Source organism: Mastigoproctus giganteus, chromosome 2, assembly GCF_048544385.1.
Source record: "Mastigoproctus giganteus isolate SK-2022 chromosome 2, ASM4854438v1, whole genome shotgun sequence".
Lineage (NCBI taxonomy): Eukaryota > Metazoa > Arthropoda > Arachnida > Uropygi > Thelyphonidae > Mastigoproctus > Mastigoproctus giganteus.
In genome coordinates this window covers 244,842,109-244,863,085 of record NC_143576.1, presented here as the reverse complement: position 1 = coordinate 244,863,085, position 20,977 = coordinate 244,842,109, and the positions used below count along the sequence as shown (strand labels likewise).

Below are 20,977 nucleotides of genomic sequence, written 5' to 3'. Positions count from 1 at the left end.
TAAAAAACAAACTTAAATGGCACCCACCTCTAGCTGTGCAAACACAGAACTTCGAGGAGACACCATCACACTCATCAAATGTAGAATTCCACATCCATGATAAATAAAAACAGGGAATCCACAAGCTTCACTTTTCCAGTGGACCCTTATAAATTCCAAAACAATTGTATGACAGTCATTGACTGCTATCCAGCAAAGCGTCAACAGATGTATGTTGCTATGTAGTCCTGAAACAGAACAAAGTGTAATGAAAAATTGAACTCAGAAACATAAATGTAACATATGCCATAGCACTTCCCTCTATATTTTAAAATGAACAAATGTAACAACAAAATGCTAATTTCCTTGTTGAATTTGCCAATTGACAAATCTAAAACAAATGCAGATATGCAAATTAATATTAAAAAAACAAACCATAATAAACAAAATTAACATAAATAAATTAATTAATCATAATATATTAATAAAGTTCTTTAAAGCAAACCAAACACTCTTCTACTGAAGAAGCATCCCTTGTGGGTTCCCTGTGAATTTATTTCATTTATCATGGATGCCAACCGGGCTAGCCGGGTGGGTAAAGCGCCTGCCTGGCAACCCAAAGGTCGCGGGTTCGATTCCCGCCTCGGGCTTGGATCAAAGGACTGCAAAAACCTTGGGAGGTGCATTATGGCTACAGAAGCCTATGTGCCAACAACTACCAAAAAAAAATATATATATCATGGATGTGATACTGTTCCTTTGGTGAATGTGAAATCTTCTCTCACAGGGAGCTGCACATTTGCACTTTTAAAGTTGGACATCGCTTTAGTTTGTTTTTTAATTTTATGATTTGAATGTTAAGGAATCTTAGTACTTGGGTAGCAAAATTGCACCATGCCAAGTATAACCTTAACTGCTACATTAGTTTGTTATACTGGTTTGGCAGTTTATTATTAGTCTTAGAGATGAGTGCTAATTTTTATGAGAACATTGGGTCGTTTTTTAGAAATAAGATCTGGTATCTCTTAGCTAATTATATCACAAGAGGTAACTATTGCTTATTGTTTTTAAGGAGATAGCCATTCAGAAAAAATCTTTGTCGGCATGTGCCTAAATTGTATTAAATTCCAAAGATTGAACAAAATGCATCAGTTCAATTCTGAAAAAGAAACTTTAAAAGTAGGAATGAAAAGAATAGGAAATCAGATTTTGGCCTTGTGTGATGTAACAGCAATTTTGTTCCTGTTACATCATAATAGGAAACAGCCATTTTTCAGAATCAAAATCCTATTTTAAGTCATACAAAAATTAGGTCATGTTTATTTCTTCTATTTTGAACAAAGCATTTTCTTCTTTTCTGTTTAGTGTTGTACCTACATTTGATAAAGTGAACATAATTCTTTGGATCACATCTCCACAGAGTCAAAATTTAAGACATCTCTTAATGGAATTTCTGAGAGGATTATCCTCAAAATCTGTAAAACTCAGTACTACTAAAAGTAGCCCATTGCTTGAAGCATATTATCACTCCATTCTGAACCAAACAGAGAACAGTTGTTTGGATGTAGATAACCAGCCTATGAATGTAGTAAACATGCTTCAAGAAAATGAGCAAAGCATTTTCTTCTCATCATTTAACGACTGGTTTGTCATACCTTGTAACCACATTGTTAATAAGTTTCCACTGAAGAGAGTGAAGTGCTAAAATTGCAGTTGTTACTAGATTCACTGTCACCAAAAATGCAAGTTTTGCATTTCAGGGTCATTGATGCATGATTCTATTTGCTATTTTGTGCAATTGGTTTTTTCTTCTTCATTTTTTCCTATAAAGGATGATGAATCAACAAATATAGTCATGGGTGAAGTTTTCAGGAGCAATTCACAATTCCTTGGATGGATTATATTTCAGCCATTGCTGCAGTTGAAGAGAGTGTATTTTGTGCATGTTTTGACAGATATCTTTATTTGTTTATATTGCAGAAATTTTAATAAACAATTGTATCATTTAATATCTTATAATTTCAATACTTGATTTTGTAAGTGGCATTAATTAATTGTTTTGCCTTTTCATGTGCATTTGCTTGTTATATATTTTTCTTTTTTCCTAGAAGCCAAAAAAATTATGGGAGTTTAGAACATTTAAATAATGCGGATAGAAAAATCAGATCTGTATTAGAAGTTTTATGAATAGTGGGAATCTTATGTAAATCTTGTGAAATGAAGCAGTACTGCAGTTCTATTAAATAAAATACAAGATGAAAAAGCAGATCCCAAAGATCAATAACAAATGTTAATTGTTTTTGATTAGTAAAGTGGCAACAAACACTATTGTCAATACTGTATGGAAGAGGTCTGAATTTTATTCATTTTAGGACACAAACTTTCACTGGAATTTTTCCTGTTACAGTCAAGTTAGTCCTTGACACATTCAGTTCTTGTCAAACAAGGACTGAATGTGTTTTTTATTCTAGACACTGATATTTCATGCCAAAAACAGGCATAGTGTTATTCTTATTATCAAAAATGTAGATTAGATTAGTAGTTCTTTAGATCGGAACTACTTAGTTCTGGGAATCCATGAGCAATTTTACTCCCAATTATCCACATCTGTGTTATTTGTGCATGATTTTTTTGAACTTTCTTTTCTTTTAAATTTTTTACGTCACAAATTTATCAAATGCTTAAGAAACAGTACATTGTCTATAAATGTAACCAAAATTTTTGTTTCTCTCTCACACTCTTCCACTTTGTATTCTCTTGTACCTTATTTAGTTTAATTTATTCATTTGATTTTATTTATATTATATTATGTATTTATTTCATAGTGAGAAATGGAAAGAAAAAGGGAACAAGAAAATCATTAGTTAATAAAACCAGTTTGATAGCCAAAAATAATCTTTATAAAAGAATAGGGGGGGAGTTATGCAGGGAAAAATAATAATAAGAGGTCTTCAGTGGTGTTGAAAAGGTTAGGAACCTTTCCATGTGCATTTGCACATGAAAACTTCATCATAGAGAAGTTCATTTAAACATTATCTTTTTATCCTTGACCAACTACCACTGACATTATTTAACCTATTGGCAGTTGTGTGAAATCATATGCATGATATTGGCAGCTTTGTAGTACATTTTCATTTTGTGCAATCAAAACTTCTCAAAATTTTAATAAATTACTTAAGAAAGCATTGTGAATTACTCTAAAGTGAACAGAATGGTTTCTAAGTGAAGTCAGAACAACAAACAAAAAAAAAAAAATTAAAAAAGAACAAAAATATACCTATGCAACTGGCAATGGATTAATTGGTGAGTGATGCAAGGAAGCTAGTTTTTTGCTGATTCCACACACACTCATGCTCACATGTACACAAAAAAACAACTTTCCCTTTCTTATTGTGCACTACCTGGTGCCAGTAAATACCTGGCCAGTTAAACTTCCTGGGATCCAGTCTATTAATACTCTCCTTTGGTTTATATTTGTACTCTCTGGTTTCCCCTAACAGCAGAATGTTTCCCTCATTCATTGCACTCATCGTCTTTAGGGCCTTATATATCTTAGTCAGATCCTCCCTTGGATGTTTAGTTCATAATTTCTGCAAACTTGAGAGTCTCTTGTCATAGGGATGTCCGTTTGTACTCTGTCCATTCTAGTCACCCTTCTCCATACCTGTTTAAGAAATTTAATGAAATTTCTTAAACAGGTATGGAGAAGAAAAGTAATGAAATAGAAATTTTGGTAGAAGGTGACAAATGCTAGACTACTTAAGGAAGAATAGTTATGTGATACCGGAAACTTGAAATATCTAATGTGGAGTGTGATTTTCATTAGTGTAGTGGAAATATAAACTTTAAAACAGTGTAATGAATTTGTATAATGTCTTGCATCAGTATTGTACCTTGACAATTCTGTGAGGAGTATTGATTATAGTAATCATTGGAAGAATTAATAATTAATGATTGTTATTTTTCTTACAGATGGCTGTAATCACTATACCATTAGAAGCACTCCTGAATGCCCAGAATGAAATTGCACATGACCTAAGAGTAAAATTTGTTTCTTATAAAAATGACAAATTATTTCGCATCAAAAAGGAAACTTCTAAACAGTCTTGTAACAGTAATAAGAAAAGAGAAAAACATTGCAGAAATGTTTCTGAAAACCAGATATTGTCAGGTAATTGAGCTTTTCATTCCAGTACATTTGCTATGTTGTGTCTTGAATATACAATAATTATATTTGGTGTAAAGAAATTTAAAAAATTCTCATAACAAATAAATGTTAATATAATTTTTTAAAAATATTTTAATATTTTTAAGTAGTGTAAATGAAAGATGTAAATTTTCTTAACTAAATTGATTTTGATGATGTTTTGTACTTCAGAAATTTTAGCCCTTTCTTGCATTTGAAGTAGTGGAAATTTCTTTTCCATTGTTTAAATAATTAATACTTACTAACCCATAAATAAAGTTCAAAGCCTGCTGCACTCATTAACCCCTCTGTGTTGCTATGCTGTGAATCTCACACCCATTTCAGATTGCCAATTCTGATTCTTTGTTTTTCCCTTTAACCATGAATGTGTATAATATATATATATATATATATATATATAAAATATAGAAAATAAATAAATAACTTATGTAAAGTAAACTAAACAAGAGTTTTGGGCTAAAGTCATCCAGCCTGTTAACAACAAAATTATTGTCTAACTTTAATTATACTTATCCATTTATCGCATAAATTACCTTTTGACCATGTTAAACAGGCAGATGATATCAGAAACTGATAGCCGGGTTAATTGTAGGGGGACATATTGAAAGGGTTAGCCCTCGATGAAGTCCCTTTCAATGTGTCCTATTACCTATAATTGACTTGATATATATTATTATTATGTTTATTAATTGTTTTATTTTTACTTTTACTTTGACTAATGATCATCCTTTACTAGGTTTGGCCTCGTGGACCAGTTATGGCTATTATAGGGTTAAGTAGCTACCAGCTTATCCTATATGTAATATATCTTACCTATTTTACTAATTGTACTTAAACTATACAAAAAAAAAAAATATATATATATATATATATATATATATGCATACATAGACAAGATAGGAAGAATATTCAAAATACATAGATGAATACAACAAACACATGGCTAAAGGAAACACCAAAAAATCTGCAATGGCAGAGCATGCATTGGAATGTGCTCAGGCATATAGTGATAGGACCTTTGCAGTAATGGGGAGGGAGAGACTGGAAAAGAACAATAAAGGTAGCTTTTTACATAAAGAGATTTAGCCAGGTTGCTTTAAACTGAAATAAGAGAAAAAACATAGGGGAATTATGAAATTGGCTTTTCAGCAATAAATTAAGTAGAGATTAATGGAATATTGAGGCTGGGGAGTTTCTATAGAATGATAGGCTGTGACAATACTATACACTGGGTTATAGACACCTATAATGACATGTCAGCAGTTTGAAAAAGGCAAATTTTTAATCTTTGTTAAGACCTGTTATGCATGTAAACAATAACCTGGTGAAGGGTTTGTAATGTGATGATCTTTTATTAGATTATTATCATGGTGTATAAAGTATTAGAGTAATTTAAGTTTTGTAATAACAGTAATAAGAAGAAAGAAAAACTTGCAGAAATGTTTCTGAAAACCAAAATTTGTCAGGTAGTTGCATTTTGTTGACTTCTTTTTATTATATTTTACTGATATAGAAAAAAGTATTGCATTGATCATAAAAAAAAAATTTCAATTAGCATGCTTCAATTAGCATTACTTTTATGTGTAATTATTCCTCACAAATGGGATTAATATACAAAAAGTTGCTATCACATTATGAGGTCATTTGTAAAATGGGAATTTTTGTAGGAATTGTCAGCTCATAAATTAAACAAAATGAGAATACTCTTCCTCGTTTATAATTTATGCTACAACCTTACAGTGCAAAATTCAATATGCTCTCACAATTTGCAGAATAAGAGAGATAAAGATATGGTATTACCCTAATCTTATGCCTCACTTCTGTATCTCTGTTTCAAGATCTGGATCCCAGCAAAAACCTAAGACAGTAGTCAGGCACTCTAGGTACCTATAATTCATGCTTAACTATTCAAACAACTGCAGTGAAATGTTGTATCTTTGCTAAATAAATTCCTTTCTTCTTTTATAGGTGATCAGAATATAAACCATTTCTGTTCAATATTATGATTATTTTTGAATGGAAGACTGAATTTTTTTGTTGAAGATTTGAATGAAAAATGAATGATTATCTGGTTATAATGTAACCACATTGGTGGTTGCCTAGTAAAACTAGTTTATGATTTAAGAGGGAGATGGGCTGAGAAATGGCAATTGAAGTTTAGCATTGACACTACAAAGTACTGCACTTGGTTAGCAGTAATCCCAGAGTATTACATTCAAGTGATTGAATGTGGTACTACATTCAAGTGGTTGCATGTGATACTACATTCAAGTAGTTAAATGTGGTACTATATTCAAGGTGATGGAAAATGAAAAGACCTGGAGGGATAAATATGTAGTCAGATACAAAGTTCTCTGAGCAGTGCAGACAGGCTGCCAGGACAGCTCATAGGATTTTGTCAATGATATACAGGAATTTTGCTAGCAGGGATAAGGGGGTGATTTTCCTGTTGTATATGGCAATGGTCAGGCCACATTTTGAGTACTGCATACAGGTCTGGAGGTTTCATTTTAGGAAGGATGTAGAGCTGCTGGAATGGGTACACAGAAGAGCAATGCAATTGGTGAGGGGAACAAAAGGGTGCTCTTATCAAGAAAGGCTTCAGTTCTGCAAATTGAAGCATCTGGAGACTAGAAACCTGTAAGATGATCTGATTGAAGTACTTAAGACTTTGAAGGGATTGAGCAAGCTCAGTGCTGATGGGATTCTTTTTCTTGCTCAGGCTACATACATGAGGGGGCATAAATTAAAATTGAGGAAGGATGATTGTAGAATGCATGTGCAGAAGTTTGCCCATAGCCAGCACGTGGATGCTTGCGAGAACAAACTTCCATCTGTTGTTGTGGAAGTGGATAGCTTAAATAAATTCAAGGAAGAACTAAACACACTATTAGAGGGAATGGATAGGCGAGATGGAATTTTTTTTTTCGGCTGATTTTGTATAAATGATGATGCTGTATCTTGCATCATTTGCCACTACTAATATTAATACTAATTACAGAACTATAAAGAATTTTTTTAAAGCTATATTTTTCTAATTAAATGATTAATGATGCCAATGAAAAGTGAATACCCTACCAGAGGAACACTAAAATTCATGATGATGTTAATTCTAAGAGATATTTAAATTTTCAAGTTTTTTTTAGTATAGCCAGTAAACCAGGGTACTGCTTGAGAGTTAATTTTATTCTGAACAGAGCAAACTCTACAGGAACATGAACCTTTCCAGAAGGATTTGCTTTCCTTCTTCAGTACAAAGAGTACTAACATAAACAGAACGTTTAAAATTGATAAAAAAAAAAAAATCAGACATTTCATAGCAAGCATTTCATAAAATAGCTAAAATTTCAAAATTGTGAAAAAATCAAGCAATTCCTCATTCTTTTGGCTGGAAGACTAAACTTTGTAGTAAATACAATGGTCTTAATGCTTACATCTGAAAACTTTGTACTTCAATGGGTTACTTAGTATTGTACTGCTTTCAAACAAGTGGCATCACCAAAAGGTTACTCTCTTGTCAGTTGTTTGTAAGATGAAATGCTGCTATGCCTGCCCGTTTCAGAACTTACTGATACCTCTTAAAGTAGAGGATGGTTTTCTAATGAAAATTCTGTGATTCAATGTGAGTTGTCATATGATAGTTAGAAATTTAAAATTATAAAATAGTTAATGCTATTTTTTTTTTTTTTTTTCAAAATTATGAAAAGTATGATTTTCTCACCTTCTCTTTCTTTGCTTTTGTTGGCAAAGTTTAATAAAGTAGTGCAGTACCAAGGCAATTCTTATGAGGAAATGAAGTTATAAGCCAGTGGTCTTAATTACATTATAAGAATTAAGACTGGCCATTAACATTAGCATTAGCATTAGTAGAGGCATATGATGCAAGAAAGCAAGCTTATTCAGCATCAGCCAAAAAAAAAAAAAAAAAAAAAAAAAAAAACAAGCACTACTCCCATTTCACCCCTCCGTTCGTTCGAAATACCTGTCCAGCTGAGCCTTAAATTTATTTAGGCTATCAACTTCAACAACAAGCGATGGGAGTCTATTCCACAAACCAACTGCCCGCTGGCTAAAAGCAAATTTTCGCACATCTATCCGACATCCGTCCTTCCTCAATTTGAATTTATGCCCTCTCAGGTGATTATTCTGAGCAAGAGGAAGAATCCCATCGGCATTGAGCATGCTCAAGCCATTCAAAGCCTTATACACCTCTATCAGATCACCTCGCCGATGCCTAGTCTCCAGGCTCTGTAATTTGCAAAACTTAAGCCTTTCTTCGTAAGAGCAACCCTTTGTTCCATTCACTAATCTTGTTGCCCTTCTCTGTACTCGTTCCAGCAGCTCTACATCCTTCTTGAAATGAGGCCTCCAGACCTGTATACAGTACTCTTGGTGTGGCCTGACCATTGCCTTATACAAGGGAATAATCACCTCCTTATCTCTGCTAGAAAAATTCCTATATATCATCGACAATACACCATGAGCTACTCTTGCAGCCCATCTGCACTGCTCAGAGAACTTCATATCTGCCTGCACAATTACCCCCAGGTCCTTTTCATTCTCTACCACTGTCAGCATAGTACCACAGAGTTGATACATTGATCTGGGTTTACTGTTTCCCATATGTAGTACTTTACATTTGTCAATGTTAAACTTCATTTGCCACCTCTCAGCCCATCTGCTCAACCTTTCCAGATCCTGTTGCAGCAGCATAGTATCAGTAGTGTCCTTAACAACCCTGCCAACCTTGGTATCGTCTGCAAACTTGGACATTAAGCCTGATACGCCATCATCAGTATCATTTATAAATACAGAAAACAACAATGGACCCAACACTGAACCCTGAGGAACTCCACTAATAACATTAGTCCACGTTGAGCAGTGTCCATTGATTACCACTCTCTGTCTTCTGCCACTCAACCATCCCTTTATCCATAGCAGCAATTTGCCACCAATGCCACACTTCTCCAATTTGTGCAGCAGTCTTCCATGCGCAACAGTATCAAAAGCCTTTCTAAGATCCAAATATATAATATCAAAGTTATTCCCTGCATCCAGTTCTTTTGTGACTACATCATAGTATCCAATCAAATTGGTCAGACAAGACCTGCCCTTAACAAAACCATGCTGTGTCTGAGCTATAACTGAATTCTTGTCCAGATGATCCTGCAGTGCTTCTTTAACCAGTGCCTCCATTAATTTTCCTGGAACCGAAGTTAAACTAACAGGTCTATAATTACTTGTGTCAGTCTTTGATCCTCCTTTGTGAATTGGGGTTACATTTGCACATGACTGACCATTAATTAAGACTGACCATTTACTAGGCAGTTTAAACTCTGCTGTCCAAAAAAACATGAAAAAGGCCTTATTCTTTTATAATTCTACTCATATGTTGTCAAAGTAGAGAACAGAATTAATGAGTGCTCAAAAAACTGTCACTTTTTTATCAGTTTTAAACTTATTGTTTATGTTATTACTGTTCTTTCTGAAAAAAATACAGTAAAACTTTTGAAAGGTCATCATCTCTGCACATTATGTCCTTCTCAGAATAAAGCAGAGAATTTTGTGCTACTTGTGTTTTTCTTGGTTCTAATCTTAATTGAATCACACCATTTCATGGCAGCCTTAGTCACAACTCAAATGGCAAATTGTTAAACATTTAATGTTTTTTTTTTTTCTTAGCCTTCTACATTTGATCACTCTTAAAAAATCTAAATAAACTGTCAGTCTGTAACTGTCATTACTGGTTATTCCTATGTATTTATTTATTTATTCTCTTAATTTTAAACTGTTTGCATTTTTAATTTATTAAGCTATGTAACAACCCCCCCCTCAAAGCATAACCCCACCTGGTTATGCTTTGAGACCTCTGAGAGGACATAACCCACTGTTTGAGAATCATTAACATAACAGAATCCTAGATCTCAAAACCACTTAAACATTTTATAAATTAAAAATTTATTTTTCTTTTTTAATAAAATAAATGAAAACTTGATTTTCAGTTCTCTTTTTTTCCTTATTCCCAGATAGACTAATCACTTATAGTAAAGTTCCTGCAGAAATAGTTTCCAAGTGATTTGCTTTTTTTTTTTTTTTTTTTTCAGAACAAAATAAATCACTGAAACTTCCTGTTTAGAATAATTGCCACTAACTGAAACAGAAATCGAGTAAAATAAAATAAGAGAATATTTAAAAACAATAATGCACACATTAATCTCTGAAAATTTGTTTGATGAGTTATAATAAAAATGTTGAATTTTTGTGATTAAGTTGTTATTAGGGTTTTAAAATTACAGCCTTGAGATTTTACATAAACTTGAGCAGAGAACAAGTACTTTAAGGTAACCACAGTTAATGCTTGTTGTTTTCTAATCCGTCAAGGCCAAACCTCTTAGATGTTTAACATAACCAGTTCCATTTACTAGAATCAAAGAAAAAAAAAGCTTGTGTTCTTGTGTAATTTTTGTTCATTTGTGTTTTTCTTTAAGGGAAAACAAATTTTATTGTAAGATAATGTTCCCAAAGGAGAAGAAACTCTCGACAAAAGAATATTGCACTTGACCTTAATCTGTTTAAAGTAATTTATTTGTATAAATCTGTCTTTAGTAATCTGTTTAAAGTAATTTATTTGTATAAATCTGTCTTTAGTAATCTGTTTAAAGTAATTTATTTGTATAAATCTGTCTTTAGTAGATACATTTTTAATGAATATTATTATAAATATCAAAGTGTCCATTATTCTAATTTTAAATGTTCTTAATAGAACGACCTGTTTTGCAAGCTGGTATAAGTAATGTATCAGTGACCAACTTGTCAGAACCTGTGATATACAGTCTTCCTTCTTTGAATGCCCCTCACCACAGAATTGTGTGCGTCTTCTGGAAGGAACAAGGCAAGTGTGTAGATTTCCTACCATGGATAATTTACTTTTAGTATTAAATATAAGTAAAACTTATCTGTGGCTGTTTGAATTTTTAAAAATGTCTGTGGAATAAAAAATAAATAAGAATAAAAAACCAGAAAAATGTTTCTTCATACAAAGTACATGTCTACTTATTCTTAGTTATGATTTTATTATTTTTATTATATTTACTATCCAACACACCATAGCCATTTTTTTAAAAAAATTCAAACAGCCATATCTCCATTATTTTGTACTCTGGAATGTGGCTCAGAAATTTTAACACATACTTTTGAAACACCCCATATATATGTATATATTAGCATTAGCATTAGTAGAGGCATTTGATGCAAGAAAGCAAGCTTATGCAGCATCAGCCAAAAAAAAATAAATAAAATAAATAAAAAATAACCACTTCCACTTCACCCCTCTGTTTGTTCGAAATACCTGTCCAGCTGAGCCTTAAACTTATTTAGGCTATCAACTTCCATGACAAGGGATGGAAGTCTGTTCCACCAACCAACCACACGCTGGCTAAAGGCAAATTTCCTCACATCTATCCCACATCTCTCTTTCCTCAATTTGAATTTATGCCCTCTCAGGTGATTATTCTGAGCAAGAGGAAGAATCCCATCAGCATTGAGCATGCTCAAACCATTCAAGGCTTTATACATCTCTATCAGATCACCTTGCTGGTGCCTAGTCTCCAGACACTGTAATTTGCAAAACTTAAGCCTTTCTTCGTAAGAGCACCCCTTTGTTCCATTCACCAATTTGTTGCCCTTCCCTGTACTCGTTTCAGCATCTCTACATCCTTCTTGAAATGAGGCCTCCAGACCTGTATACAGTACTCTTGGTGTGGCCTGACCATTGCCTTATACAAGGGAATAATCACCTCCTTATCCCTGCTAGAAAAATTCCTATATATCATCGACAATACACCATGAGCTACTCTTGCAGCCCATCTGCACTGCTCAGAAAACTTCATATCTGCCTGCACAACCACCCCCAGGTCCCTTTCATTCTCTACCACTGTCAGTGTAGTACCACAGAGTTGATACGTTACTCTGCGGTTGCTGTTTCTCATATGTAGTACTTTACATTTGTCAATGTTAAACTTCATTTGCCACCTCTCAGCCCATCTGCTCAACCTTTCCAGATCCTGTTGCAGTAGCATAGTATCAGTAGTGTCCTTGACAACCCTGACAACCTTTGTATCGTCTGCAAACTTGGACATTAAGCTTGATATACCATCATCAATATCATTTTTAAATACAGAAAACAATAATGGACCCAATACTGAACCCTGAGGGACTCCACTAATAACATTAGTCCACAATGAGCAGTGTCCATTGATTACCACTCTCTGTCTTCTCCCCCTCAACCACCCCTTTATCCATAGCAGCAATTTGGCTCCAACGCCACACTGCTCCAATTTGTGCAGCAGTCTTCCATGTGCAACAGTATCAAACGCCTTTCTAAGATCCAAGTATATAATATCAAAGTTATTCCCTGCATCATAGTATCCAATCAAATTGGTCAGGCAAGACTTCCCCTTAACAAAACCATGCTGTGTCTGAGCTATAATTGAAGTCTTGTCTAGATGATCCTGCAGTGCTTCTTTAACCAGTGCCTCCATTAATTTTCCGGGACAGAAGTTAAACTAACAGGTCTATAATTACTTGCGTCACCCTTTGATCCTCCTTTGTGAATTGGGGTCACATTTGCACATCTCCAGTCCATGGGTACTTCCCCTGAGTCCAAGGAAGCTCTCATAATTATGGCTAAGGGTTTGCTTACTTCCTTTGCTGCTTCCTTTAATATAACTGGATAGATCCCATCCACCCCACGTGCCTTTCTTGTGTTTATTTTCAACAATTTCTCCTCCACTTTACTCTCAGTTATTACAAGATTCTCTAGCTTACTGCCAGAGTTGAATACACCTCTGGCATTCCCCTCGCTGAATAACTCCTCATGTGTGAATGTCGATGCAAAATATTCATTTAGTTTGTTAGCTACCTGAGCAGGATCATCAACAGTTGACCCATCGATATCAAGTGGACCAATCTGATTCATCTCCTTCCTTCTAGAGTTTACATAAGTAAAGAACTCTTTGCTGTTTTTCTTTGCATCCCTTGCCAAAGATTTCTCTTAATCTGCCTTCGCCTGCCTAACCTCCTTTGTAACTTGGTTACAGATCAACTTGTATCTATCATAGGCTTCTGTGTCACGTGTTAATTTGTATGTATCCCATGCATTTTTCTTCTCTGCCATATGTCTCATTAGTTCATCTGACATCCATTTAGGCCTAAACCTTGAACAATATTTCTTAGTTGGTATGTAAAGTCTAGTAGCTTCCAAGATAAATTCTTTCAATGCTTCCCATTTTGAATTTGCTGTTGGTAACATCATCAGTTGGTCCCACTGTATAGAATTTAAATACAGTCTCAGACCATAATAGTCACCTTTACGAAAGCAAAAACCCTTCCCTTTACCCCTGATGTTAGTTACCTCTTTAAGTAAATCCCACTTCAGCACACTGTGATCACTGCAACATAGTGGTTCCTTTATCTGCAGATTCTTAATGCATGAAGAATCACTACTGATAATCAGATCAAGAGTATTATTCCCTCTAGTTGCCCCCCGAACATACCGGTATAGAAAACAATCATCCAATAAATCCACAAAAGCCTTGCTAGCATGTGAGTGACCAATCCACAAATTCCAGTCAATATCTGGGAAATTAAAATCTCCCATTATAAGACTCTCTGATTTATTGGACTGCTCTATTTCCCTGTACAGTTTCTTATCATACTCATCAGAGTCATTAGGCCTATAGCACACTCCTACTCTCAATTTTGATCTCCCAATGCTTATGTCACACCAAACTGACTCGACACTGCACTGTCTAGCAATGTAGACTGGCTTCACTTCCTTGGATTTTATGTGTTTCTAAACTAATAGCATAACCCCTCCTCCCTTCCTATCCTGTCTTTCCTTTCTGTACACATTGTACTCCCCAAATTCCAGTTCTGCATTCCTTATATCCGTGTGACACCATGTCTCTGATATCCCAACAATATCTGCCTTGGATGTTTTGAGCAATGCCTCAAATTCATCAAATTTATTTACCAAACTCCTAGCATTGGTGTACATGCAAGTATACATGCATCTGTTCCTATTCTTAGCTACTCTAACACAACCCATGTGTTTACTTGTACAGCAATGACTCCCAGCAGTCTCTGAAGTACCCTGCGTCTTGTTTTCCAGGCTGCTGCTCATTACAATAGAAGCAGGGCAAAAATTACTTTCACCTGTGCCAGTGGCTACTGTTAATTTATCAGTGTTTGTATCCCTCCAAGCTAGCAGTTTTCCTACCCACCTAACACTGCCTCGATAGCATCAGCAAATATTTTTGCACCATTTCTATTTAAATGTATCCCATCCCTGTAGAAGCAGTCTCTCCTGTTAACAAGTACAGACCGGCCTAAAAAAAATGCTACCCCTTGAGCCTTGCACAATCTTTCCAAGGCCGAATTAGCATTAACATTAGCATTAGTAGAGGCATTTGATGCAAGAAAGCAAGCTTATGCAGCATCAGCCAAAAAAAAAAATTAAAAAAATAAAAAATAATCACTTCCACTTCACCCCTCTGTTCGTTCGAAATATCTGTCCAGCTGAGCCTTAAACTTATTTAGGCTATGAACTTCCACAACAAGAGATGGAAGTCTGTTCCACCAACCAACCATCCACTGGCTAAAGGCGGGTGGTTGGTTTGTGGAACCTTGTAGAATTGATCTACAAGGCTCTCATCATCATATAATAGAGGAAGAAGAGAAGGAATTATCTAACGAAGAACTTATTGACTTGCAGGCAGAGATAGTGAAAGAAGAAAATGCTGACAAAGCTCAAGATGAACCGAATGAAGAGCCAAGTCGCTTCATTACCAGAGAGTTGCAATGGCATTTCGTGAAATTGCATCGGCAATGCCGAGGTTTGAGAAGATGGGTCCTGACAGTGAACGATTCTTAAAAGTTAACAGAGGAGTGAATGATATGCTTGCTTGCTACAAAGAAATCTATGATGAAAAGAAAAAAGCCACCGACCAGTCATCCATTAATATGTTCTTTCGTAAGGTTGAGTGGCCAACCCCTTCTAAATCTACACAGCTGTCAACCTTTGTAGCAGCGTACTTATCAGCTGAAGATGTCAATTCTGACAACAATGCTCAAGAGGTAAAACTTATTGTCATTATGCCTGTCTCCTCTCTTTTTTTGTAATTTTATAATTTTGAATTTTTTTTAAATTGTACGCTTTTGTAATTTTTCCTGTGCATGAGATAGGAAATTGAATAAATACAATAAATTATATTTACATGTTCATCGAACATTTCTTTTTTGATTCAATCAATTCAGCGAGCCCAGTTGCGGTGCTGCACAAGCACAGGGGAAATTCCAACTTGCATAGCATTCCGCGAAATGCAACCCTTAAGTAAATCGGGGAGTTCCTGTGTATATATATATATGTATATATATATAAAGGGTGTTCCACAAAATATTGGCCAAACTTCAAGAGTATATTCTGGAGGTGATTTAGCCCAAAAAAAAAAAAGGTCCTAATAAACCATAAATTTATTCAGTATCGTTACCGAGTTAAGCACTGACATGATAGCATTGATACAATGAGTAGAGAATAAATTTTCAACTCATCTTGATTATTATTGTCTTAAACATTTATAAATAATTGTATAAACTGAAATTTACAAGTAATTACTTCAATTACTTGCAAATAAGGGGAAGTCTTGCCTGACCAACTTGATTGGATACTATGATGCAGTCACAAAAGAACTGGATGCAGGGAATAACTTTGATATTATATACTTGGATCTTAGAAAGGCTTTTGATACTGTTGCACATGGAAGACTGCTACACAAATTGGAGCAGTGTGACATTGGAGGCAAATTGCTGCTATGGATAAAGGGGTGGTTGAGTGGGAGAAGACAGAGAGTGGTAATCAATGGACACTGCTCATCATGGACTAATGTTATTAGTGGAGTCCCTCAGGGCTCAGTGTTGGGTCCATTATTGTTTTCTGTATTTATAAATGATATTGATGATGGTATATCAAGCTTAATGTCCAAGTTTGCAGATGATACAAAGGTTGGCAGGGTTGTCAAGGACACTACTGACACTACACTGCTGCAACAGGATCTGGAAAGGTTGAGCAGATGGGCTGAGAGGTGGCAAATGAAGTTTAACATTGACAAATGTAAAGTACTACACATGGGAAACAGCAACCCCAGGGCAACGTATCAACTCTGTGGTACTACACTGACAGTGGTAGAGAATGAAAGGGACTTGGGGGTGATTGTGCAGGCAGATATGAAGTTCTCTGAGCAGTGCAGACGGGCTGCAAGAGTAGCTCATGGAGTATTGTCAATGTTATACAGGAATTTTTCCAGCAGGGATAAGGAGGTGATTATTCCATTGTATAAGGCAATGGTCAGGCCACACCTAGAGTACTGTATACAGGTCTGGAGGCCTCATTTCAAGAAGGATGTAGAGCTGCTGGAACGAGTACAGAGAAGGGCAACAAGATTAGTGAATGGAACAAAGGGGTGCTCTTACGAGGAAAGCTTAAGTTTTGCAAATTACAGTGTCTGGAGACTAGGCACCAGCGAGGTGATCTGATAGAGGTGTATAAAGCCTTGAATGGTTTAAGCATGCTCAATGCTGATGGGATTCTTCCTCTAGCTCAGAAAAATCACCTGAGAGGGCATAAATTCAAATTGAGGAAAGACAGATGTAGGATAGACGTGCGGAAATTTGCCTTTAGCCAGCGGGTGGTCGGTTGGTGGAACAGACTGCCATCCCTTGTGGTGGAGGTTGATAGCCTAAATAAGTTTAAGGCTCAGCTGGACAGGTATTTTGAACGAACAGAGGGGTGAAGTGGAAGTGGGTTTTTTTTTTTTTTTTTTTTTGGCTGATGCTGCATAAGCTTGCTTTCTTGCATCAAATGCCTCTACTAATGCTAATGCTAATTTGTTATTATCATCTTATAAGTTTACATACAACTAAATCTGTTCGTTAAAATGACCACCTTGTGACTATATGCATGGCAATGGACATTTCTCTATTGAACATCTCTACTGCATGCACATCAATTTGTTTCTGATGCTAACAGCAGCTTCTTTTATGGCTCTACCACCTGTTGTTTTGTCTCTAGCTTTCCACTGTGATACTCCCTATCCTTACACTGTATGCAACTCAAGAGGAAGAAATCTAACAGACTTTAGTTGTGTGGTCCTGCTGGCCATTCTTCTGGTCTGCCTCTACCTTGATGATATTGTTCAAGAACTCCATAATGTCTCTGCTGAATTGTCAAGGTGCTCTGTCAAGTATTCACATTTGCTCATATATGGCAAGAGGCACATCCTCTAAATACAGTGAAAAAATCAAGTAAAGTCTGGTGATGAGCAGTTATTAAATATCCCTCAATAAAATTTTATCCAAATGGTTGCCTAATACTCCATACAACACATATATTTAAAATTTCTGTTTGACAACATTGCTGTTTAATAACATTTTGTCCCTTTTCTTGTAATTTTCTTGTGCGCAAGAGTGAGAATTTCTTATGTTTATTTATACAGTCATGTATAGATTGAGCCATGTCCATGAGCAGAATATCAGGCAGAATTTGTATCCATTCTTATAGTCATTCATAAAACCCATCCCTGTGTTTATGCAGTACCAGTTGTAATGGAAATTCTATACCTGTATGTAAGATTGTTTTAGCAGATAAAACAGTTAAAAAATTTTCTGTGTAAGATTTTTTTTTGCACTCATTTGCTTTTGATTAAGGCAGTTTTTAATTCTATACAGTCGGACAAACTGATGATGTTCCCAACAGCAAATTCTAAATGGAAGGCATTCAGGAAAGTAATCATAGAAGTTACCAGTTTTCAAGCCCTAGACTTAAATGGATGACAGATGAACTGATGACATTTGTGGCAGAGAAGAAAAATGCATGGGATGCATGTCAATTATCAGGTGATACAGAAGCCTAAGCAGATAAACTAGTCTGCAATCAAGTCACAAAGGAGGTTATGCAAACTAAGGCGAATTTTGGGAAGTAAGTCTCTGGCAAAGAAAAGCAACAAAGACTTCTTATGTAAATGCTAGAAGGAAGGGGATGAATCATCACATTGGTTCAATAGGTGTGAATGGTTCAACCATATCTGATACAGCTCAGGTTGCTTACAAACTGAATATATTTTACATCTACATTGATATATAAGGAATGTTTTAGAGATGGGAATGCCAAAACTATCAAATTCTGACAGAAAGCTAAATGATTTTGGGATAACTGAGAGGAAAGTAAAAGCGAAATTATTGGCTCTAAACAAAAATTGCAGTGCATGAATGCATCCCCCAGCTCACAAAGGGAGATCAAAGGGGCACACTGGTAATTACAGACATGTAAGATTGACTTCTGCTCCAGGGAAAATTATAGAATTGCTGGTTAAAGAAGTAATGTAGGACAATCTGCACACAAGTACATTTATACAGCAGTCACAGTTATTAAGGGGTTATCTTGTCTAACCAAACTGATTGGATACTATTATGCAATAACAAAGGAATTGAATGAAAAAAAATAATTTCGGCATCTTATACTGAGATTTTAGAAAAGTTTTGATGCTGTTCCACGTAAAAGACTGCTGTATAAATTATGGAAGCGTGACATTAGGGACAATTTACAGCTATGAATAAAGGAATGGTTGAGTGGAGAAGACAGAGAGTGTATACACTCTGTCTTCTCCCACATTCTCTCAGCTATGTATTCTCTGAGCAGATATGTATTCTCTCTTCCTTCCCTTAGGGCTAGAAACTTGTATATTAAACATGGTATACATCCACTTACCATTTATTATCTTTTATTGCACATGTGCATGCACACACACATATACACTTATTATTTAGCATTAGCATTAGTAGAGGCATATGATGCAAGAAAGCAAGCTTATTCAGCATCAGCCAAAAAAAAAAAAAAAAAACCACTCCCATTTCACCCCTCCGTTCGTTCGAAATACCTGTCCAGTTGAGCTTTAAATTTGTTTAGGCTATCAACTTCAACAACAAGTGATGGAAGTCGGTTCCACCAACCAACCACCCGCTGGCCAAAGGCAAATTTCTGCACATCTATCCGACATCCGTCCTTCCTCAATTTGAATTTATGCCCTCTGAGGTGATTATTCTGAGCAAGATGAAGAATCCCATTGGCATTGAGCATGCTCAAACCATTCAAAGCCTTATACACCTCTATCAGATCACCTCGCCGATGCCTAGTCTCCAGACTCTGCAATTTGCAAAACTTAAGCCTTTCTTCGTAAGAGCAACCCTTTGTTCCATTTACTAATCTTGTTGCCCTTCTGTACCCGTTCCAGCAGCTCTACATCCTTCTTGAAATGAGGCCTCCAGACCTGTATACAGTACTCAAGATGTGGCCTAACCATTGCCTTATACAAGGGAATAATCACCTCCTTATCCCTGCTAGAAAAATTCCTGTATATCATTGACAAGACACCATGAGCTACTCTTGCAGCTCGTCTGCACTGCTCAGAGAACTTCATATCTGCCTGCACAATTACCCCCAGGTCCTTTTCATTCTCCACCACTGTCAGTGTAGTACCGCAGAGTTGATACGTTGCTCTGGGGTTACTGTTTCCCATATGTAGTACTTTACATTTGTCAATGTTAAACTTCATTTGCCACCTCTCAGCCCATCTGTTCAACCTTTCCAGATCCTGTTGCAGCAGCATAGCGTCAGTAGTGTCCTTAACGACCCTGCCAACCTTTGTATCATCTGCAAACTTGGACATTAAACTTGATATCCCATCATCAATATCATTCATAAACACCGAAAACAACAACGGACCCAACACTGAACCTTGAGGAACTCCACTAATAACATTAGTCCACGTTGAGCAGTGTCCATTGATTACCACTCTCTGTCTTCTGCCACTCAACCATCCCCTTATCCATAGCAGCAATTTGCCTCCAATGCCACACTGCTCCAATTTGTGCAGCAGTCTTCCATGTGCAACAGTATCGAAAGCCTTTCTAAGATCCAAATATATAATATCAAAGTTATTCCCTGCATCCAGTTCTTTTGTGACTACATCATAGTATCCAATCAAATTGGTCAGGCAAGACCTGCCCTTAACAAAACCATGCTGCGTCTGAGCTATAACGGAATTCTTGTCTAGATGATCCTGCAGTGCTTCTTTAACCAGTGCCTCCATTAATTTACCTGGAACAGAAGTTAAACTAACAGGTCTATAATTACTTGTGTCAGCCTTTGATCCTCCTTTGTGAATTGGGGTTACATTTGCACATCTCCAGTCTATGGGTACCTCCCCTGAGTCAAAAGAAGCTCTCATAATTATGGCTAGGGGTTTGCATACTTCCTTTGCTGCCTCCTTTAATAGAACTGGATAGATCCCATCCACCCCAGGTGCCTTTTTTATGTTTATCCTCAACAATCTCTCCTCCACTTTCCTCTCAGTTATTACAAAATCATCCAGCTCATTGCCAATGTTTACTTTACCTACATCATTCTCCTTCCTGAATAACTCCTCATGCGTGAATGTAGATGCAAAATACTTGTTTAGATTGTTAGCCACCTGAGCAGGATCCTCAACTGTTGAACCATCAATATCCAGTGGACCAATCTGATTCATCCCTTTCCTTCTCAAGTTCAAGTATGTAAAGAACTCTTTTCTGTTTTTCTTTGCATCCTTTGCCAAGGATTTTTTGTAGTCTGCCTTTGCCTGCCTAATCTCCTTTGTGACTTGGTTACAGACCAACTTATATCTATCATAGGCTTCCATG

At 35.9% G+C, this 20,977-nt stretch overlaps 1 protein-coding gene across 1 annotated transcript in view; it reads left to right on the top strand.

The window, feature by feature from the left end:
- LOC150090339 (uncharacterized) overlaps positions 1–20,977 on the top strand; it is a 336,582-nt gene that overhangs the window by 261,495 nt on the left and 54,110 nt on the right. The window contains exons 11-12 of the mRNA XM_090390273.1: positions 3,952–4,150; positions 10,950–11,078. Of these exons, the coding sequence (XP_090246399.1) occupies positions 3,952–4,150; positions 10,950–11,078 (328 nt within the window). The remainder of the gene's footprint in view (positions 1–3,951; positions 4,151–10,949; positions 11,079–20,977) is intronic.